We start from the raw sequence: 23,768 nt of genomic DNA, 5'->3' as shown, positions 1-23,768 counted from the left end.
GCACAATTCTTATAGCTCTTTTTTGTAATATATACAATGGTTGAAGTGCGCTTTTGTATGTATTTCCCCAGTTTTCAACGCCATACTTTTAAGTATTTCTATGTACAAGGCCACACCACCTCCCATCTTATTCTCTCTGTTTGTACATACCAAGTCGTAGCCATCAAGGTCAAAATCCATTCCCGTTACATTATTCATCCAAGTTTCAGAAATATCAATTATATTAAAAGAATGTGTAAGACTACTAAGATAATGTTTTATACTCTGAAAGTTTGCGTATAAACTTCTGCTATTAAAGTGAATTAATGATAATTTGTTTTCAGTCTTAACATTGCTGTTAAACTGCTCATCCGTGTAATACTTGCAGTTATTTTCAGAGTTCTTAAAAAAGTTTTTTTCAGGGTCAAAGTCATCGTCCGATTCATGATAATGTTGTTCAGTGTCTCCAATTGTGTTCAGTTCCAGATCCAGTCCCTCAAAAACTATTAACCTCTGTAGCAAATCACTTGCCTCATTCCGTACGTGGGTCATACTTGTTGTTGGTTCCTGCTAATTGTTGGTTCCAATGCTCATCTGCCATCGCAGATATCAATATACCAGCGTATTTCTTCATTCATTTATATAAATGTTAGATCCTTTAAGCTTCTTTGCTTGTTGCAGTATGTGTGCCTTATCCTTCTATTTCATCAACTTTACCATCACCGCCCTCGGTCCCCGATCAGAAGGTTTCCCGACTCTGTGAGCCCGCTCCATCTCAATTTCTTGATGAATTTGCAGTTTATCCTTTAATATTTCCTTCACCTTACATTCCGCTTCCGTCCAGCTTTCTCCAGCTGACTCCTTGATTCCCTCGAAGATCAGGTTTTTTCGCTTGGACTGTACTTCCAAATGCTCCATTTTATCCGTTATGGCTATTAGACTCTCACCAGTTTTGTAGACATCCTCCCTTGTTTCCTTGGTTTGTATTTTCTTATCACCCATGGCTGCTTTAATCACATCCACATATCGTTGGGTAAACTGCAAACTGGTTTTTATCTCCTGTATTTCTCTGGTGATGTCGTCGAGTCTCTTGTTATTTGTCTCCATAAGTAGTTGCACAAAACCTTTGAAGTTATCTTGTTGTTGGCTCAACAGTGCGGTGTACATCTGCTTCTGCTGACTCAACATCTCTGTTACTTGCGCCGCTGAAATATAATCCTCTTCTGCTTCAACATCCTCGTTCGCTTCTGATTTATTAGCTCTTTTCCCTCTTGGAGGCATTTTAATAGTTGTAGAATTTGTTCAAAGACTTGAAAATGTAGAAGATGTGAAAAATCGTAGAACAGACAAGAGGAGCAGTAAAGACGTCTGCTCTCGCTGGCTTTAGCCATTTCAAGTCTCAAATGCCAGTTTTGGTAGCACCACAATGAGTATGAACTGAGGAAAAAGGAATATTAGGATAATAACATGATAAAAAGTGAACAGGAATGAGCTGAAGTGTACTGAAAACATTTGACAATCAAGTTGAAGTGTGTACAGTGAAAGCAAAGTGTGATGTTAAAGGCTTATTTTAAGTGTGAGCACTAAAAGGATTAAAAGGACTTGAAGTGCCAGGAGTAGGCATTGAAAAGAAAGTACATGCAGTATCAGTTTTAGTGGTAACTCTAACACTGACTTCACTAGCTGTGTTCATGAATTAAACAGTTTTAACAACTAAATATAGCTCAAATCCAATCAAACCCACTAAACTTAATAATTCAGTACAATTTCTAAGCTCATGTTTTAGCTAAGGTTCATGTGCTTGGTCCAATCATTTTTTTAGATTCTTTCTTCAGGTCACATTACACATAGACTTGTTAGTTTCTATTTTTATAGAAACTAACAAAGTTATCTGATATCAGAAAACTGAATCTATCCAAAAGCTGCCTTCATGACATCCTTGAGTGGATGTCTTAGAAATTTCTCCAACTAAATCATGCTAATACAGAGATAGCAGTTATGGGTTCAGAAAAAGTAAATGTCTTATTCTTAAATTCTACAGTGTCTTATGACATTCAACCATGGCTTTAGCCAGGGCTCCAGACTAACATTTCAAGTCTCAAATGCCGGTTTTGGTAGCACCACCTCTGTTTTACGATATAATGTAAATTATTTGAAATACCCTTACCACCCAATGTGCATAGCCTATATTTATAATGAAATTCAGAGAGAGGGGAGAATTATGGAACATGGGCTTCACCAGGCTGGCTGACTGCAGAAATGTACTTGACAACAATAGTTTTTATTTAGGCTCATCAGCAATGTTTGTATGTATAGATTTTTATTAATTTCCCCATCTTGCTACAAAGGACAGGGGAAAATAAAACCAGAAAGTTTACAGTGACACCAGGAGCCTGATCCATCAGAAGAGATTCAAGTAAAAAGTTTCCAGTGCATAAATGGTGTAACAGGTGATTGGCCTGATTTAAGCAGTCATCTCTGGTATTTGTACTTCAGATGTGCCAAAGGAGGAAATAGACAGATGGACTCAAAGCGTAAAAAGGATGTCCGGGGATGGCGCGTGTCTCTGAGAAGTCACTGCGGATCGACGCATGTGATAGATTGGAAGTTTCTGTTTTGTGAAATGGATGATTGACAGACCTGCAGATAAATGTGAGATTGTTACACATGTTCACCATTGAGAGCAGTCATTTGTGCATAACCTGTTTATTTTGCAGTTGCACCCAGATTGACCTTTAGAAAAAAGAATTTCATCACATGTTGACTAGACTGGCATCTACAACCACGACATACAGGAACTGCACTGGTTTTCATGCAGATGACACACGATCCACAGTGAGCTATTAATTTGCATCTGCAAAAACATTCTCTCTTGTTTACAGCTAATACAAAACTTTATTGTAAAGCATGTTGTACCTGTGCTAAATAAACATTATCATATGAATGATTCATTTTAAACTTTTTCTCTAGCTCCGGATGGTACAGTTTATCAGAATTATTAGTTTATCTTGTTATTAATGCTTTTTTTATTTCTAGTGTTGCAGGTAAAACATTATATATATATATATATATCAGAATTATGTCAACTATGTCAGATAATCCTTCAAATACACTATATCCATGCTGCTGTCCTTAACCACTCTCACCCCTCCCTGAGGCGCCGTGGCGAGGCCAGCGTGGAGGGAGTCCTCAACCTGCTGGTCCTGGAGCACCTACAGCTTGCTCCCTTGCAGTGGGGTGAGTGCTTGTGTACATCTGCATGCATACTCTATGTAATTATGAGCTGTGATCACACACCTGGAAGACAGTCAACTTTGTGAGCATCCTGAGCTGTGTTAAGATTGGTAAACATGAAGTTCTTTTCATAGTTTGTCAGTGCAATATGAAGTAAAAGGTTTTCATCATGTTGTTATGCCTGTTTTGTGATTTGGAAATTGTATCTCACCCTCCAATTAAGTATTCTATAAATAGCTTGTCTGATAATTATAGGCATCTAGGTTGTTACATAGCCATCTCTTTATCTGTCAGTGCACAAACCTCCAGCAATGGTCTCAATCCATGTTTTGTATTTGCATTAATAATGGGCTACAGGCTATTTTGGAGAAGTGTAGACAGCAGCTTGGGAAATGTGTGAATCACTGGGGACACAAAGAATTTGTAGGAGCACTCTCTGGTTGCACCATCTGTGATCATCCTCAGAAATCACTTTTGATTTACTGTGGGTGTTTGTTTTCTGAGATTCCAGCCCTCTGTTTGGGCAGTGCCAGGATTTTCATCAGTCAGCTGGGGCTCTCCTGCTTTTTTGAATACAAAGCCTTCTGCAAAATGAAGTGACACAGCAGATTAAGCATGCATGTCAGAATGTATTTTGATACAAATGATGTTTTGTTATTTCTGTGTCTTCATTTCTGTGACCGTAGTATTTCTGTTCCAACTTAGGCCTTTGCATTCCTTGCTGAGCCAGTTCAATTGCTTTATCCCATTAGGTTGCCATGCTCAGTTTTGAGCATAGTTCAAGCCTTTACACTTGGATGCCATTAAAGTTATTGTGTCTCTGTAAGTCTCACACTTACAGATGCTTGACTGTCAAAACTTCCAGGTGAATTTGTGATTAATTGTCATGATGTTTCTGGCCAAAGCTTCGTGCTCTGAAAGGCTTAGGCACAACACCTAACTAAGCTGATTGAATGTAAAAAGGTTACAGAATGAATGTAAAAACCATTATGACTTATACTCACTGAAAAACAACACAGAGGTGACTTGATCTTAAAATGAAATGTAAGCAGGCAACAGGAATGACCTGTCAATAAACAACCTGTGTTTGGATGAACATTTACGTCATTGGCAGCATCGCCAAGCTAATCAAAGAGCTGATTGGATATTTTTCTGTACTATCAACTCAGAACAGTAGTTACAGCTATCAATAAGGTCAGCCTCCACAAAGAATACACCACATGGCTGTAACTTTGTTGGAATAGAGATAGCAGAATGTAGCCTATTTTACAAGGAAAGAAATTGCTAACGTAGCTAACACATACTGAAGTTACGTTAGTCGAGGAAGCTAGTTAGTTCACGTTACATAAAAAATATGCTATGAATATAAGTTAGAATTTCCTTTGAATAATTAAAAAACAAACAAACAAAATAAGTAAGCTGCCTGAAAACCTAGGGGTGTTTGTGGGATATAATGCACAATGGCACTCTTTTATTTCCCTTTAATTGTACCTAATTTCTTTTCAGCAGCTAGAGGTTCTAGTGAGACCCAAAACAAACTGACATCATATGATGCTCATAACCACTCTTTGTCCCTCCCATCACATCCCGTCACCTAGTGCTGACGCAAACTACAGATGCTTGGTTTGGCGCCTTTTCACGCTCTCTATCTCAAAAAGGCAAACCAGTGCTAGCCCTGGTTTTTCCTCTTTCTTTGTCCCACTTTGTCTGTTCAAAAGAACACAACCTTTTCATTCTGGTGGTTCGGACTTTCAGCTGTCGAGAGATTTCGACTGGCTGGCTGCTCAAAATGACTTCTTGCTAAACGTTTCTTATGACCTTTGCTAGGTGACAAGCGGTGCTAATTTCTGGATTGTATTTGGAAAACAGGGCGGAGAATCTGGAATAACATGAGATGCGTAGTAGGCATCAGACTGTCATGGAGTGGGGTTATATAGAAGAGAAGACACTATGTACTGTCCCATTTTCACTGAATTTATCAGAAAATGGCCTCTATTCTTCTGTGAGCACAAAGCCATAGCTTAAAGCATAGTCTTGATGCAGTTTTCCTTGGGTGTGAGACTACTTTTTTGTACATTGGTGTGTTTGGTATTTTTCTGCCGTGAATAAATGCATTTATGCTGAGGTGGAGGGAGAGACACAGTTGAAGCCATGTTTATGCAGATTAGGCACAGCTGTGCAATTTTGGTGCTCATTTTCACGCAAAATACCAATAACACTCGCTCAGAACACAGTCACAGGTGCACTGTAATTTCCCTGGCAGTCTAGGCTGAGAAGCATGAGAACAGGTACTCAAATATATTTTAACGGCCACCCCAACTGAAAATAATGGTTCCAGTGCGTCATCGAACCATACTTTCTGCCCCACCCAAAAAAATCCTTAACCTAAAGATTCAGCACTACAAAGTTCTCAGTCTTTCATGTTTTCAGCAGCTATTATCTAACATGTATAAAGTGTTTAGAAACAAATCACCAATTTTTCTTTATCAAAATTTTAAATGGAAACAATTATGCACTAAAATAACTGAAATATAAAAAGAGAGAAATAGATATTTAAGAAATTTAAGAAAGTAAATTTTATAGGCATTGCACAGTTTCTCTGTCATTTGTTATTCCTAATCACAATTAATTATACCCTAGAATTTAAATTTGAGACATGGCTTAACACAAAAATGCAACAACTACACAGAACCACAAAATATACTGAAAAAAAAAACAAAAAAAAAACTCTGTGTCATTTTTATTTATAGATATTGTGCCTCAGGCTGGGGTTGTAATAACCTCTCTGCCAGAGGTCAACCAGTTGCGTGACATGAGAAACTTGATGCCTCTTCATGATTTGCTACCACAGAAATCTATGAATATTTGATTACACAGGTTCCAGTAAATGGAGAACATGGAAAGTGCTAGATCTGTTTTATGTCTCTTTGTTTGATTACAAGCTCATTATTATTATTATTATGGGATGGGGAGCAAACTTGGGCCATTAGTAAATTATTCTACATCTGGGTAGAATCATCCCCACTGTCACATCAGCATTTCTGCATTAAAGTATATGATGAAATTCATTTTACAAATGAATAATGAAAAAAAAAGTTACATATTGTTTTGTTTGTGGTGAATTTCATTTTGTGGGTTCAGAGGAACATCTGTAACCCATTGAATGGGCAAGAAGGTAAAGCAGATTACTTTAATGTGTATGTGATGTGCTAAGTTTTCTTGGGGGGAAAATTAAGTCGACACACATTAAACCATAAACACAAACACAGATGAGAGAGTTACATTTTCTCTATGCTTTTAGAACACACATTTCTGTTAAATATGGACAGTATTATTTTCTGCAGGTATTTCATGAAGTCTGCTTGGAAAATAATCCGTGACAGTAATATCAACTGTAATGGCATGTTTACGGCATGTGAACAGGTTGGAAAAACCTTGTGAGATCAGTTGTTGCTAAAATTCATGCAATTTGTATTAATATGTACCTCTTTTCCTAACAATACTAATCCCAAAAGGTTCCTACTAAGTTTCAGTGCTTTTCATAGCCATTTCAAATTCTGCTCCAGTAGTAAAAGTCTGTCTGGCAGTCATTCTGCCATTCTGTCACAGATCCGGAAACAAAAGTCCAGCACTAAACTGTATACACTGACTATGGATTTCAAAGCACCGTTGAAAAGGGTAGACACTTTTACAAATAGTCTAAATGTCAGAAGAGCAGCCTTGGATATTCTCAGCTATTGTTTTCCAGAAGGTTACTGCCAGACTGGTTTAATTATCTGTGACAAAATTTTATTGCTTTCCTAAAAACTATTCGGGGATACTTGTCATCCTTAAAATTAAGAAGAACTCAGATGAAATAAATTTGACAGGGTGAGACAGAATGGAACACTATAACTTAGAATCTATATATCTTGTTTTCCACAGGAAATATTTTACTCAGCTCCTATCAGTCTATATTTTTTCTTCTTCTGTCCATAATACAGTAGACAATTCATTGTCTAAATGAGACAGTAGAGGGTGGCAAGGGGGTTTAAATGTGTCTGCAGATAAATACAACTCCCAATCAATTAATTACCAAAATCTAAATCAAATTTTTAGTCAGCCAGTATGTACTGTAGATTGGAACATGTTAATGTACCCTCTTGTAAACAAAGAAACCGTACATTAACATTGTCTTTTTCACCAAAACTCATAGTGCTCTTTGACACCTACACTTTGGACCTACAGTAACCATCATGTTAAATACATTTTTACTTCATAAAACTGCTTTACTATACCTTGAACTCTGCATTATTTAACTTTATCCACTTGCAGAGCAGTCCATGTACATCTATGCTATATACAGCGTGCTGACCTCAGCAACGTTAGCTTGGCTAGCCTTACTAACTTGCTAATAACATAGAAGAATTGGATCCCCATGACTGACACACTTATGTTAAAATAAAAAAGAACACAGGGAGGAGGAGCTGTTCACAGACAGCCTTTTGTTATGGTTGTCACGTGTTTGTGTGTGTGAAATAAGAGTTAACCTATTTTAAATCAATAGGTGGCGGTCACAGGCAATTTAACCAGAAGGTTGTTTGTAGGTTACCTCGTCACGACTTAAAATGTACTTAAAATAACTGCTGGATAGTCAGTGTTGATATTGTAGTGGCCTGCCACAAATAGGTCAGTGTATGGGAAACAGTGGCATACACAGTGATGGCGAGGTGCACACAAAAGTCATTTTCCATGATAAGGTGAATGCAGCTTAACACACCCTAATCTCTGTTGAGTTGCATTATGGGCATTGTAGGCATTAGGTTGTCACATAGTAGAAAGATGATGGAAGTTAGGCAGACAGTAACTTTCCCTCTACTCCACAGATTTTGATGCTTACTTTTTTTTGTGTTCCTTGTGAGTGTGATAGTACAGCAGTGCAGCAGTAGACCTACTCTTTAAATGTCCCATTATGGGTCAAATTATGTTTTAGAAAGTGTATCCAAACTTTAATATAAGAGGCAATCTTCATGGCTTATTATTTTCCATGAAACATGTTTCAAATGTGCCGTTTGAATACCTTTTATGATGGCAGTGTTTCAAATAAAGTCTCTTGTAAATTTGTATAAAACCAGTGAGTGCAGTACAAAATAGCAAGGCTTTTCAAGTTATCAGAGAGACAGTGAACAAATGTTGTTTCAGTCTAAGAAATATTGCTCTGGGTACTTTCAGATGTCCATATCAGTCTTATCCTGTTGCTTCCCTCCATGGCCTCTGTAATACCAGAACAGGTGGTATCATTTGTTCTTTTGCAGCCTGGCATTATGTAAATAGCCCCATTGATTATAGCCCCTCAGCTGTCAGTTTGATTAAAGGCAAAGTGGTGCACCTTGTGATAGTAGTTGCTGTGTCAACTTAATGGAGTGTTGCTAAATAAACAGTCACCTGACCAATCAAGACTGAGCTCTCAGAGGCATTGACACAATCGTAGCAGCTTATAATGCTGTGCTAAAGGAGTGCATGAGATCTGTATCAGACAAGAAGTCCCCTGACATTTTTAGCACTTTTGAATTTCGATTAAACAGTGAATTTTTTAAATAAATCCCAAGGGGAATATTTAGATCTTGCCGCAGCTAAGAGGAGTAGTTTAAATACATCTGACCGTGTGTAAAAATAAATTAGTATGATGTGTACTTAAAGCAACTTTATAATATATTTCAACACATGATGAATATGCCAGCACTAGAATATTACTAAATTCAATTTTAAAAATACTTCACACATTTACATAAAAATAAACCAAGGATAAGAAATATATCCAATATTTACATACATGATCAGCTTCACTGACAAATATTATGCTAATGCTATTGTTCAGTATTAGGTGATCGATAAAAAGCAACATCAAGCACTTGTAACAAACTGCATTCATTGGTAGCCATAATTAAGGAACTTTGGGCAGGCTTTGATTCCAGTATTGTCAGCCTGTTGAGTGCTGTAACCAAGCAGTGAGATGGAAAACACCAAGCCTGAATGCAGACTTTGCACTCCCCCCATCACTCTGCCACCAGGAACCCATTTCGATGGAATACAAATTCACCCATGAATGGAAAGACAAATGTTTAGCCTAGCAGAGAGATGGAAAGAGAAGTGTGGGGGTCTTGTTATAAAAGGCAAAGAGATAATTTAATAAGACAATGTTTCTGAACCGGCTCCCACCCTCCCCCCAACGTGCAAACACACAGATGGACCTTAGCAGTATTGACAGGTGGCAGCTTTTCATCACACACCTAATGGAATAATACAGCTTTTAGTTTTTGTCAGGTGCCCAGTTGCTCCAACTGCAGCAGATTTGAGAAGTGGTACTGCCAAAAAGCCCAGACCCACCTAATGCTGAAGTCCTGTTGGGATGATGATGATGATGATAACTGCTGACCTGAGAGAGAGAATTGGAACGAATACATGCATAACTGAAAGAAGTGTTCTGACTGCACCTGTAGCTGATAACATCACAACTGTGAGCATACATCAACTCCAGGCACTCCTGCAGTTATCTGCACAGCAGTGATAAGGCCTGTAGAAGATGATACTAAGCCTTCCAAAAGCCCAACTTAGTGTAGGATGACGCGAGTCCACTCTGCCTCCAGGCTTCTAAGACGGCAAATTTATCCATGAGCTGTCAAACACAGTGGCGCTTTATTTTAAATATTCTTCCCAAGCTCACCAAGACCTTGTAAAATATGAGAGTTTAGATAATTGTAAAATTGGTGGAATTTGGCTGTTTTCATACATTTTGTTAGCATTATCAAAACAGAAGGGTGCAGCTCATTAATAACTAGTGTTCAGACAAATAAACGGAAGTGTTATTGAAAACATATGCCATCATGTCTGGGGCTCCAACTACCAGTTTTCATTATTTGACTAACTAGTTAGAGAGAAACGTCATCATAAGTCTGTGTCCAGGTCTTGGGAGTATTACTCCATACGTAAAATGTTGTATAAAGCCATTTTTGGCACTACAAAATCTGATAAATTGCTTCCAGTTGTCAGTGTTTGACATGTGAGGGTGTGGAGTAAGAAAGCAATGGGACATTACCAGACCCTCATCTTTGCTTGAGGTTAGTGACCTGAGGCTGCATTCCTGATCATGTTGCATTGTGGGTAATGTAATGTAGGTGTGACAGGGAAGAAGAATGCATGGAATAAAAAAGGTACTGTACCCCTCGTTCTGCTGTATTGGTTTAATAATACTATTTTAATTAGATCCTTAATTGTATTGGTGCATTTTCACTAACAACAGTGCCCGGTATTATAAAAAATTGTCAAAAAACGCTGAAGCAGAACAAAGAAAGAGCAAATTCTCAAATGAGAGCTTTGGCCAATAGAAGTTGTGCATAGCCAAGGTCCAGGTTCTGCTGGAAAGCACCAACCATTTTAGTAGAGGAAACATCACATTTCAGCCTGTCAGGCTTAGTCTTCAGTATTAAGTTTCGGTCACAGCTTAGGTCATTAAACTGCTTTGTGAAATTTTGTTTACACAGTCCTTTCATTGTATAAGCCTGGGTTAAAATATTTTGGAATCTGGATGTAGAAATATCTCCTCAGACCAGAAGCTAACATGGTTTCACATGTTGTTTAGAATAGGCCTTTCTTTACTGTTCAGCTGAGGCCCCAGGGAGCTGGAAAACTATTGATTATCAATAGATTGAAAGTCAGACCTGAGGCTGCATTCCTGATGGAATAAACAGTACATAAACACAAATATGCACATTAGTGCACCAACCTCTACCTCACCACCCACCTACTGGAGTGCAGAGGACCTTAATTTGCAGTGGGTGCTGGCCATTTCGGTGAGTGATGGGCCCTAGGAAGAGTTGATTTATCTGCTTGTTTTTCAGCTCTGTCGCCCAGGTTTTGTCATTCAGCCATCTTAAAGGTCTTCTATTGAAGGCTCAGAAAGTCAGAGCGAGATGGGAGGATGACACCTGCCTTTTTGGGAGGCTCACTCTGTCTCCAGAGCCCATGCTTGTGATTTACAGGGGCTGACTAACATGGGTGTGTGGACAGATACTCAAACAGGTGATAAGAGCGTAATGATGAAGTAGCATCAACCTCGGTCTTAAAATGATACTTTACAACAGACTTTCTTTTGTTTTTCAAACAGTTAATTAACGCATTATGAACATAAGTAATTGTTTCTCCACATTGTGCCGTGCAGGATTATCATAACACAGGACTACTTAACAAAGCATTGTTAATACATTTTTGACCATGTGAGGTGGCATGAATGAAAGGATTATTTGTTCTACTTTGGCTGGAATCACCAGTCTTATTCTATCACGCTGCCAGTTTTAATGTGGAAATGAGAGCAAAGACTACAGCCACCCACTCTATGATTACCTATCTAGCCCTTCTTTTTCTCTGTAGCCCTGTGTGGATCGTGGGTTAGCACATTTAACTGGCTTGGAGCATCTGTTTATGGGACATTTATCATGGCTACAGAACAATCCAGACTGTCAGTGCATCAGTTTGGGGAAGCTGTGGAAATAAATCAAGCCTCCTCCGGCCTTCCACAGATAGCACACCACACACTCGCCCATTCATTTAGACTAGTGGGATGGGAGAAAGTGGGAAAAGAAGGAAAACTCAAATAAAGATGTACTTAGGTAAATCCACAACTTAAAGTTGTGGCGACACCTTCAGACTCTATGTATGTGGCAGTGATAAATGTACAAAGACTTTTGGCCTAGTTGTGAATCTCAAAGATTAGTATGTACTTTACTGTATGATTCTGTGTACTGCCTTTTCATTTTCTTCATTTTCCTAATTCTATTTAGTCCATTCAGTGCATTTTACTTTATGGCTTAAATATCATTTAGTGTATACAGCAAACCTGAGTAGAGTCTTGGCCATTAACACTAAAGTGTACAAATCCTATCTGTTTAATACAAGTTTTAGCTACAAGTTTAGAAAAAAAAAAAAAAAGCCACTTCATTTGTAAAGCAGATGTTTGACAAATTATACTATGAATAAATGTCCATAAAGTTTGTACATCCTTAAGTGAGAATAGGTAACAAGTAAGGCTACATTCTTTTACTTTTATTATATTATTATATACTTGTTTTATGTCTGCCTTTATTTTTGATAACAGATTTGGTCCTCCTGGGCATGGATGATTCCACAGATGCTCATAGTTTATTCTTCTTTAAAAACTAAATATTTGCAGTGTGTTTAGGATCACTACCAGGGCCCAAAGATGCTGGGACCGGTCTGACTTGTTTGTTTTTAATTATTCATAACTTTGAATACCTTACACTTCAATTTGAAAATAACACAAGTTATTGTAAGGTGAAACTGTTTTCAACATTTTCGTTGTATTGCACAGGGGCATACTCAGGTTTGTTGTATACTGCATTCTAAGATCAGATGTTTTTTCACAATTTTCTAAATGTATTTCCAGCTTAAATCTGTTTCTCCCTCCCTGGTTTCTATCAAATAAAACCACCTCCATTGATTTCTTTAGAGGAAACAAGAGTATCCCCAACGGCTGCCTTTTCATCCCTGAAAGACAGATTACCTGACATTTCTAAATGCAGCCAAGCCCTGCCTCTGGTTTCACTGTGAGAATGTCTCAAGTGCCTTGCCACACTAGTCTAAGTTCTACTAAACGAGGCAGTATTGAGACACAGCTGTTTCACCTGCTGGAGCATTGCTGTACACATGTGTGCCACATGTTACATGTGGCTTTGTGTCACCTATTCTCAACTACATCCATGTGTTTTAGTAAAGTCTGTGATCTGCCATAAGATAGAAAATTATCTTTTGAATTTAACTGCTTTTCTTGTTAAATAAAGGGGAAATGCCTCCATTTCCATCTGATCCTAGCAGCAGGGCTCTTGTGCTCAGCCAGCCCTGTTTCTACCCAGGGCCACTTGAGGCCAAGCTCTGCCTTCAACAGAGCCAGCTGACTGAGACATATGATTGGCAGAAATGTTGTATGAGGGAAAGTCCTTACATTCAGCATTGACTCCCTATTTGTTATTTCAATGCAGCAAGATTTGAAAATGGAATCTCTCACTTGATCTTCTGATGAGGGGTTAAAATAATGCCTAGCACCAAGGGCTCCATGTTGCAAGCTAGCAACACCACACTGACACCATGATATGTGTCACCTCTCAGCAGCTTGCGCTGCCCCCACATGATCAAGATGTGGAAGATAAACCATGTGTTTTATGATGCAGTGGAAACACAACTGTGCTGATTCTGGAACTTCGCCATGCACACCTCAGCCCACCAGGGCTCACCTGTGGTGATGGGGTGATGAAAAAGTGCCATAGTATACAGTACAGTGACTCTAACATAGTGCAGGCCGGCCAACCTGTACGTATTTTGTGTAGCGGGTGCACAGTTTGATATCAAAGTACGCCGGTACAATTTCTCACTCTGAAGTACATACAAAGATAGTGATTCCTTTTGAGTTTGAGTGAGTATGCAGTACCCAAGTCTACGCCATGTCAGATCACAGACCGAACAATAGTTATATTACAGAGGTCTTCCTACATCTATGGTCTAGCCTGGTGAAAAGCAAAAGAAGAAGAAGAGTTGGACCAATCATAGTGCTGCATTTGTTCACCTGGCCTTCACCATCTTATGGAAGAAATATTCACAAGTGGGAATCATTGAAACATTAACATTATGCGTAATGTTGTTCATTCCCATTCTCACTCATCAAGCAAGGACCATTCTCTGAACTCCTTTACCTCTGTTGTCAGTCTGTAGCCTTTTCTGCCAAGCCAGCAGTCTTTTTCCATTCAGCTGCTAAGAAGGAAGATCTAGCAGGTGATCTATCATGTTTGACTGTGGTGCATCAGATGTTGGTCAGTCATGTATTCATAGGAGCAACAGCTTGCTGACAGGTCTTTGTCAACCTCTGTGGGTACCTGACACTTTTTACTATTCAACGGACTGATCCTCTTCACATTACTGACAGGTTTCTGGCCCTAACACATGCTGGCCATCACTGTAGCAGGACACAGACTGAGAACTAGTGAGTGTACACTGTTACCCTGTTATTCCCCTTTGCCCTGGAAAATGAAGCACACCTTCTGGAGCAAGTGGAGTGTGTACATATGCTATAGTGCTTGCTGCAAAAATACTATGTGAACATGTGACCGCATGTTATGGGAAGACTTAAGGGCCATGGAGCATAATTGCAGCATCCTGGTATGCCTGAGAAGAAAAGGAGATGTATTTTGGAAAACACTGAGCAAGAATATATTGTCACATTATCTTTTTCCCGCTTTTCACTTTCTTGTTCTTTGTCTCATCCACACCCACACACACATACAAAGTAATCTAACACTTAGTTGAAAAGCTGGCATCATTGCCTCTCATCATGGTGCTACTAACGACTGGGGTTAGATAGAGTATGCTTGCTAGGACTGGCATTGTCATAGCATAAAAGCTTTGCAGTGCAAGAGATCAATTGAAATAGTGCTGGTAGACATCATAATTAATCAGTCTGAATGACTATCATGAATGTTGCCTTTCCACATAGCGCTGACTGCTATCATTAGCTTTTGGCCTAATTGTTACTCATTAGCAGCTTTTATAGCTGTCAGCAAGGGCGCATCACCGGATTTGCAATAGAATTTTAACAAAGTTTAAATGTTCTAGTAGAAAGCAACTGAGCTGATACAGTGAGTCAGGTAAACAACTTAACATTTGATTCAAATTGAACTGACCCCATTAAAAACAAGGAAGCAAAGCAGAATAGCAAGTGTCATACAACAGTCTCACACATTCCTAAGCCTTTAATAATGCACTCATCCAGGAGAACATTAGCTTATTGTCTCAATAAGCATGTGTGTGTTGATTCACTTTGCAGTAGGTTGACAGTAGGACCCACTATATTTTAGATTTAAGCTCTCTCATAAATGTTCATTTCTAGGGATTTGTGCCAATCCTTTTCAAATGGCTCATTATATAGTATATCATCGTCCAGTACAAAGATTATGCAAGTAACTTCGGATCAATTTTGATATCATGTGAATTAAGAAGTTCAGATTAGTCTGATTCTCATGCATTTTAATGTAAATTCATCCCAGAAGTTATGCCTGCAACCTTCTCAACAACAGGACAACATGTACACAGACACTTGGGCATTGGGGCAAATTCAAAGGGGGATGGATTTTTCATGTAAATCTTGCAGATGGACTGTTATTAAATGGGAATCTCAGACCAGTGTCACAATTCTTAATTAGGTATTTTCACTATGGGTGCACATCCATGTCATTCAAAAGTTTGGCTTGAGCTGCAAGGACTTAAAGATATAATATGCTTCAAATGAAATGTCACTGAACTTGAGAAGGCTGAGGTGCCAGTACCTGTTTCAAAGACTGGGTTCATGTTTGTTATTTCTGAAAACTAACAAGACCTACGTATCTGACAGGTAGGTGCCTGTGTGATTGAGCCAGTGTTTGACAGTTCCACAAGCACTTACTTTGTTTGGAGTGTATTGGTGAAGCTGGAGGCCAGTATTGGAAATAGCAAACAGTACACTGGTAACAAAAGTATCCTGGAGGCCAGTATTGGAAATAGCAAACGGTACTCTGGTAACAAAGGTATTAGTCAGGTTGGGTTGATTGCTCCTGATGGTTACCTAACCTTCATATCACCTTCTTAAAATATTAGCTAGTTGTTTTTTGTTTTGTTTTGTTTTGTTTTATAAATGTTGGAAGGTCACAACAATGTACTGTAGGTGTGAAAATGATGGTGAAAGCCAGTTTCAGTTCGAACATGCCCCCTTCACAAATTGAGAAATGCATTGGAACCTTGAGTAGAGCTGCAGTTGACAATTATTTTCATTATCAATTAATTGGCTGATTATTTTCTATAAAATGTCAGACGATAGAGCAAAATGGCCATTATTTCTTGTAGTTCAAGGAGATGTACTCACATTGCTCGTTTTATTTGACCAAATATGACAAATCTTCACATTTGAGAAGCTAGAAACAGAATATTTGGCATTTTACTTGAAAAATGACAATCAATTATCCAAAAAATTACAGATTAATTTTCTATGTATCAGTTAATAGATTAGCATTGCTAACCCTGACACACAAAAGCCCTGTGCTGTTAAGGATGTTTCAGTGCTTATATATGACGTCTGACAGTGACTTTGAATTTATTTAACTGTAGTTACCAGCCCTCATTTCACTTGCTTGACTGAAATGTCCTTACTTTATTTCAACGGCCAAAAATGAAACCTGTGACTTTTGTCCTCCCATGGTGTTCATGTAGGGTGTGCCAGGGTATGTCATAGATTTTTCACAGATTTCTCTAGAGTACAGTCTAGAGTACAAATTGTTATATTTTCCCAGAAAATAAGAAAATGACTTCTGCTGTAATGAACACTACAGTCTGGTACATGGGTTAAAATATTATGTAACCATGATGTCCCACACACAGATAAATTGGTCACTAGGGAAGTAGTCTGAGGTTTGAGCACAAAACATTGTGTCATTATTCTGTCAGTGACCTTTTAGTATAGTCTGACCACACACGCAAGCAAAGACACACACCCGTAACATGTTCTTGGTGGCTGATTCACTTTTTGTCTTTCTTTATTCAAACAGAGATGGCCCTTTGTTCTCCTGTTTTATCTAGACCTGCCATTGTGCTTCCTACCTAGTATTTAAAGGCAATCATGGCGCGGTTAGTAATTAGATCCAGGGATCCCACTTGCTGGTCTATTTTCAATGCTGGCTTTGTCTGCAAACATAATACTCTTTTTCTCAAGTGCAGTGGTCAGAAGAGGAAGCAATAACTTGTAACAGGTGGCAGATCTTTTAATGTTATGACAATTATACAGCAGGCAAGGGCTTCTGTTTTTTCAGCTGAATCACTGTAGTGACTGAAGTACTGTTTTTACCGTTTTAGAATTTCAGGCAGTGCTATCAGGTAATACTGCTTTTCCAATTAAAAAATTAACTCACTCCCAAAAAAACTGTGCGCTCTAATACTTGTCAGCATCAGTTACACTGGATTCTTTTGAGCTATAGTCTCTGGCATAGAGAAAACATAAACTAAATACAGTGTAAATTCAGTTTGTCTTCTACTACTGTACTTGGCAATGGCAGTCATTATTAGAATAGAAATTAAATTACAGGATCACACTGAGCACACACTGTTCACTTGGAACATCAATGGTGAAAAGAGAACAGAGATTTATTTACATTAAAGAAATTATTTGATCTCAACTGCATTTTCTCTACTGCCTTTTTGGGAAATCTGGCTAGATGACCAACTGTCTTGGATTATTAGCACTGCTTTAGTTGGTTTTGTCTGAAATCACTTTGAACTGTTTTCTAACTTGGAATGAATCAGTCACAACTTTGTCTGAGAGGAGCAACTGAGTGCAGTAGAAAAGTGTTTGTATGTACAGTGTGTATGTGTGGAGAAGGCTAGCCCACTGCAGCCCCATCTATTTATCTATTCTCTCTCCCCACAGGGAAGTGTTGTACTAAATAACGTGTATGCTCACAAAGGTTAAGTGGTGAGTCAGAACCAGTGATGACAGGTTGACCAATGAGTCTCAGCCACAAAGCTCTGTGCAGCCAGTGAGACAGTTTCACACACACACAGAGTTTTATTTCTGCACCTTACTGGACATGAATTTTTGTGCACTGTTTTTACAAACTGCAAATCTTTCCTCTGTATTTCTTATATGGCAGACAGACACTGACGTTAGGTATTAATAACGGGCTTGCTCTGCTGTTATTTTACACTTTTAATTAACTTGGAAAACCACTATTAGACTTTGATTCACATTATAAAGGATAATTAAGCTTCACATTTGCAAAGAGTTTAAAAAATGTATATCTATGTATATATTTCTAAAATGATAAATTATAGAATTTACTGTATAAATGATCTTTAAAATATATGATAATATTTTTTAATGGCCCTGAAAACCTGTTTTTCCAATTAGAATCTTAATATTAGTAAGAAAAAAATGAGTGCCAGCTTTAGCGCACTTTGATTTTCTCATTATTTTGCTGCAGGCAGGGTATTTTTTGGAAAAAGGTGATAGCATATCTTTCTGTGCACCAACCACTCATCTGATCTCACCTACACAGTCCTGATTAAGTAGATTAGCTTTTGAGCATTAAGCTCCCAATAAGTAACACCTTAGGATGTTTTTTCCAGTGGGATCCAGTCATGAATATTTAATGTTTATAGAGGAATACTTAGAGGGCCTTTAAACCGATACACCCCAGTAAGTAAAGACTTTCCTGCTTTGTCCAACTGTCCCTAAGAACCTTTGTTCTCCATCAACTCCATCACTATTTTTTTTTCTTTCTCAAGAGCACCCTAAATTTCCTAAGGTTGAGTCCCTAAGACTCAACCTAAATGGTCACAGAAGAGAAACTAGAAAGGTTCTGATTGTAAGTTTGAAAATAAGCACTGCTTTGGCATTGGACCTTTGTGCTAATTTGGAAATAGCCAAGCCAATTTTACCATGTCAAACATGTTTCCTTGAGATTTCAAGAGGCAGACTTGTAAGAAAGAACTTAAAACTAGACTTAAGTAACTTATCTAACCTTGAAATGTAAAATGCTTATGGAGAATAAACATTTTACACATCAGTATTTTCAAGTTCAAGAATGAAAATTGCACTTTGTAATATTTTATTATTTTCGAAACATTTATCAGTCCCTCATGTTTTATGTTGCAAGTCTTTCTAGTATTGGTTTCTAATGCCGATTAAGGGTGGTAGTGTTACTTGTAAAACTTCCATGCACACACCTGTCACATACTGTAGCTGTTTGATGTGTATACAGTATTCCCAGACAATGTGCTGTAAAGCCCTTTACATTTTCAACGTGTCATAAACTCAGTACATTTACAGTGGTATATACTTAGAAAGAGATTTACTATTGCTTATGGAAGCATCACTCCTCTGTTGAGCAGAGAGAAAGAAGATCAGATGCAGGAAAAGCGAAGCAGATGTATTGATTTTCTCAGGGGGCATTCCATAAAATGCTTTCACAAAAGAATACGTGAAACCTTGATTAGGGGTGCATCACCCCCTTTTTTTTCTGTTTACAAAAGCAATTCCTCAGAAACAGGAGATATGAAATTGTAATTCTGCATGAGACAAATGGTATGTGGTGCTGATCTGAATTATAAATGAAAGCAGAGGGGCTTTAGCTCTGACTTCTTTGCCCGAGCGTGATTCAGACAGTCTGGCGTGAGCAGGACACGGTCACAGAACAGGTGGAGGCACACACACACACACACACACACACACACACACACACACTCACTCACTCAATCTGTAAATCCCACAGATTTGAGCATCAGGGCTCCTTTTTAGTTAGATTGATACTGTATATTGGTTTTTCAAGGTATCAGGCCAGTACCAGCCCTTAAACTCATGAACTGCTCATGTGTCTTCTACTGATGAAATGGCCTTCAAACTTCACTGTTTGCATATGATTTACTCAGAAACACTGAGTCACATTTTTATCAGATTTGTAAAGGCAGTGTTAATGTTCTCTCATATACATGTAAATGCAGATTAAGAGGCTTTGATTTTATCAAAAATTAGACAGATCAGACAGGAATGTTGCTCTGCCCATCCACCACAGCTTCCAAGCCTTATTTTTGCCTCGCTACAGAAAGAGCACACTACTTCCTGAATTGGCACTGAATACTGGCATTGAATATGCTGTGAATTATGAGCTGTGAAACCAACTACTATTGACATAGTTCCTACAAATACTAGGATGTTTGTTCCCATGAAAAATTCAAGCTGCTGAGCACCAGCACACTGTAATGGTGTACAGTATGTACAGCCGAAGTCCAAAAAAAAGAATTTTAAAAAGCCCATATTAGGCCTCAAATATAATGTAGACTTTTATAGGCTTATATCTATTGTGAAATTAGAGTTTTTGCGAAATACTGGGTTTATTGTCAGGTTTTGGAGATAAGCTGGACCTAAAAGCTTGACTTGAGAAGGCAGTCAAAAGATTTAAATATTTAATAAGGAATCTAAAGATGGGGCAAATCCACTCTGGGAGTGAAGAGTGCTGAAATAGGTTGTGGTGGGTGTTTGGACTCTCCAGTAGGTGGCACTCAACAATGGAACTGTCTTGGGTAATAGATACATGGTAAGTCTAATTTGCAGGTGAGTATTGATTAATGCTAACTAGATGTTTCTGAAACTCAGATATGCAGGTTTTTCCTCTGGCAGGAGAAAGGTGGTGACAGGAACCCAGAGACAATGTTGGAGGACCAAAAGAAGATGGCTGCATGTGGAGAAGATGGTGGACCAGGTAGACAGGGACCTTTTAATTTTTGGCAGGTTAAGGTGGACCAGGCAGGTGAATCTTCAGGTAATATAAGTAGGTTCTCTATTACAGATACAGCAGACCAGACAGGTAAGATTACTCTTAAGCACATGTAGGTCTCCGCTCCTCCTCTTTTGGCAGCCATGTACAGGTTAAGCTGGAATGCTTCACATGGGCTTTGTGTAAAGAATAAACTTAGAAAAAAAGAGTCACATGAGTAGTCAGTTACTGGAGCCAACCACTCAACAAGAAATCCTCCATTTAGGTGAGCCAGTAACAGAGAGAACTGTTAAAAACAAGACTCCTCTTCAGTGTGCACATTAAAACAACAAACTACTGAGCTCAGGGAAAGATCACTTGAATAACGCAAGGTATTGATTCACTGGTTCACATTCAGAAATCCCATTGCTGGTTAAACTGACAGCATGAGAAATCCATAAACAAACCCAACCTGTGCTCAGATATCATAAATTCATAGTTAACAAGGCACAGGTAAAACATTGCTAGTGTACCAGTAATCAGCGCTCAAAGATGAAATGACACCTGTCATGGTCGCCCAGAGATAAGAAGCCAACCATGACAGTTCTAGAGTCTTTTTGACCCTGTGACTATTTTCACAGGGCTAGTTGGCGACCTGCTGTAGATGGCAGGATATCAGCCAAGTCCTGGGAATTGCTTGTAGTTTCTCTTTACTGTTCTGTTTACTACCCTGTCCCACAGATTTACCATCGGTCTGTTAGCAAAATTTTAAAAAAGTGTTTATACCATCCAGTCCTGTCTCACAACTGCTTATGAACCATTTTGTGGAGCAGTACTCTGACAGAGGTGGTTAATACAAATGAATGGTGCAATAAGGAGCAACGATAGTTTCCTCTCTTTTGGACTCTCCAGCTGTCAGATTTTTTTTCTTTGTAGTAAAACTATGAAGGATGCAGCTGGATTTCTTCCTGGCTAATGGCGACACCTACTTAATATGTTACTGAGTTTATAAGTTGAACTTGTTTTTATGCAGATGTTAGAAACTTACTACTACAAACAAATTTGAGGCCATAACAACATTGGCAGCCAAGGAAGACAGCGTTTTGGATTTTCAGCATGAGTTCTAACCTTAGTCACCCAGCACTGTCTGGTTGCAGTATTATTACCAGAATCATGCTTTTAAAAATGATATCAGTAGATTTCTCCTTTCAGTTGTCTGTGTATAAGTAGGCTAAGCTGTTTGGTGCTGCATGGAGAATGGGCCCCTCCCTGCGTCATGGCGAACTGGCTGATCCTTGCTCTGCAGGCTGTCCTGGTCTGCTGTGTTTCACAGGGTTGAGGTTAGTGTGAATGTGCTCCTGACAGCAGGCTGGACATGTTCAGTGCTGCCAACTGAGTCCACCAGAGCGCAGACAGTGCTGCTTTTGTATGTAAAGGACTCTGCGCTGTGTTTTAAAACCAGGCGATACTGTGCTATGTGGTAAATCTGGCTTTTTTGCTTTGCATGCGTGAGCGTCCCCTCTTTAGTGTGCTGGCCAGTGAAAAATATTTTAATGTCATCCTGACCTATGTGGCTGTTTACTGGATGTCCTCTACCCATCTGCCAGTCTGAGTTAGTCTCTCTATCATAGGACATGGAGGTGAGAGGCACGCGTCCTTATAGTACTTCAGTGATGTAGTAAAGTGCACTGTGGAAATGTGTTCACATGTCCATGTATGTGAAGTCACTCAAAGTGAAATCATGTGAATAATTCCATACTCCATGCAAATGAACAGTGAAGGCGAGCTCACATTTCACTCGTCCTGGCTCAGATGTAGTGCACTCACAGTACCCTGCTATGCTTGATACTTTATTTGGCTGAGATGACACCAAGTCACAGCTCTGCCGAAATCCATAAATCTGAGACAAAGAAATGCAACACACTGCTTTAACATCACTGATCCACTACTCATTCATTTCTCTTCTTCCATATCCTCAGTTGTGACACTCACATGTTGCTTAAATCATCCTGAGCTTATGACTCAGTGGGGTCATTACTGTGTTATAGTCCTGCTTAATGTGCCACTAAAATTTTAATGATGGGTTATATTTAGTGGGAACCATATTTTACCAATTTGCATATTTTAACAGCAACAGCTGTGGAATCTCCCACCTCCCTTGGGGCTTGCCTACAGCATATGTCTCATGTGAAGGTAAAAATGGAATCATGAAATGATTCTTAGACCTTGATTTTGATTTGATTTGATTTATTCTTTCAAGCATGTAAAGACAGTTGATATGTCAACACACATAATTTTACACATTCTTTCATTTAGACCTTCTGTAGTTTTGTGTTGGCAAGTAGTGTACAGTGAGTGTACAGTGAGATTATCTGACATTTGCTGGAAGCAGCTGCCTACAGGTTTGCTGTATATGGAGGTCTTGGTGAGAGCCATGAGACTTAAACATACAAGATTTGGTGACAACCAAAACAATGAGGTGAAAGCAGTGTGATCTTACTATTCTACCAACTCAGTGTACTGTAATTGTAACTAAAATATTTGCTTTAATCTTCATTTGTCTTCCACTGCAGTTACATCAGATCAGCAAGTACACACCTTTACACCCACACACACGTTTGTCATATCTCTGAAGTTCAACAGGTACTTCAAATCAGTTGAAGATCTCGTTAACTGTCCTCACAGATATGTTGAATGGAACTGCAAGGAGTGTTAACTCATACAGTGGATTAGCATGCCGTGCATAAATGCTAATGTTTGCAACCTAATGAGTCCCACTGAAATATCCCAGTGATGTGTTGTTGCTTGGCATCTGAAACTGATGGTGTTTAAGTGGTTTAAATATAGCCCAGTCTGTCTAATGCAGCTGTAAGTTATTGAAGAAGCTTATAAAATTATTTCTATACATTGTGTGCATGTGACTTTATGCTGCTTGAGTTACTCGTCATAGATGAATTTTCATAAGTTCCTAGGAGCCCAGCCCCAGTAAGGTATGCTAAGATATACTGTAACCTAGCTGATTTTGTTGCTGTGCATTTTAAAGATCAGATGGAATTATTTACCGATTTTTTGAGAATGCTTGGGATAACACATGAATAATGCAGTGGCACTCAGTGGCTGCGGTGGGCCGTAATGAGATTTTTGGGAAGATTGTGCTGTAACTGAGTCATGTTGGGCGAGAGGAGACTCTGAGAAGTGAAGAGTGAAGGTGAACGTTGGGGGGGGGGGGGGGTTTAAATT

At 38.8% G+C, this 23,768-nt stretch overlaps 1 protein-coding gene across 1 annotated transcript in view; it reads left to right on the top strand.

The window, feature by feature from the left end:
- The window catches only part of trappc9 (trafficking protein particle complex subunit 9), a 204,273-nt gene that overhangs the window by 142,883 nt on the left and 37,622 nt on the right, over positions 1-23,768 (top strand). Inside the window, 1 exon segment of the mRNA XM_020614930.1 lies at positions 3,126-3,216. Coding sequence (XP_020470586.1) covers positions 3,126-3,216 — 91 coding nt within the window.

Source organism: Monopterus albus, unplaced genomic scaffold (genome assembly GCF_001952655.1).
Source record: "Monopterus albus unplaced genomic scaffold, M_albus_1.0 scaffold154.1, whole genome shotgun sequence".
Classification (NCBI taxonomy): domain Eukaryota; kingdom Metazoa; phylum Chordata; class Actinopteri; order Synbranchiformes; family Synbranchidae; genus Monopterus; species Monopterus albus.
This window is presented reverse-complemented; position numbering and strand designations above follow the sequence as displayed.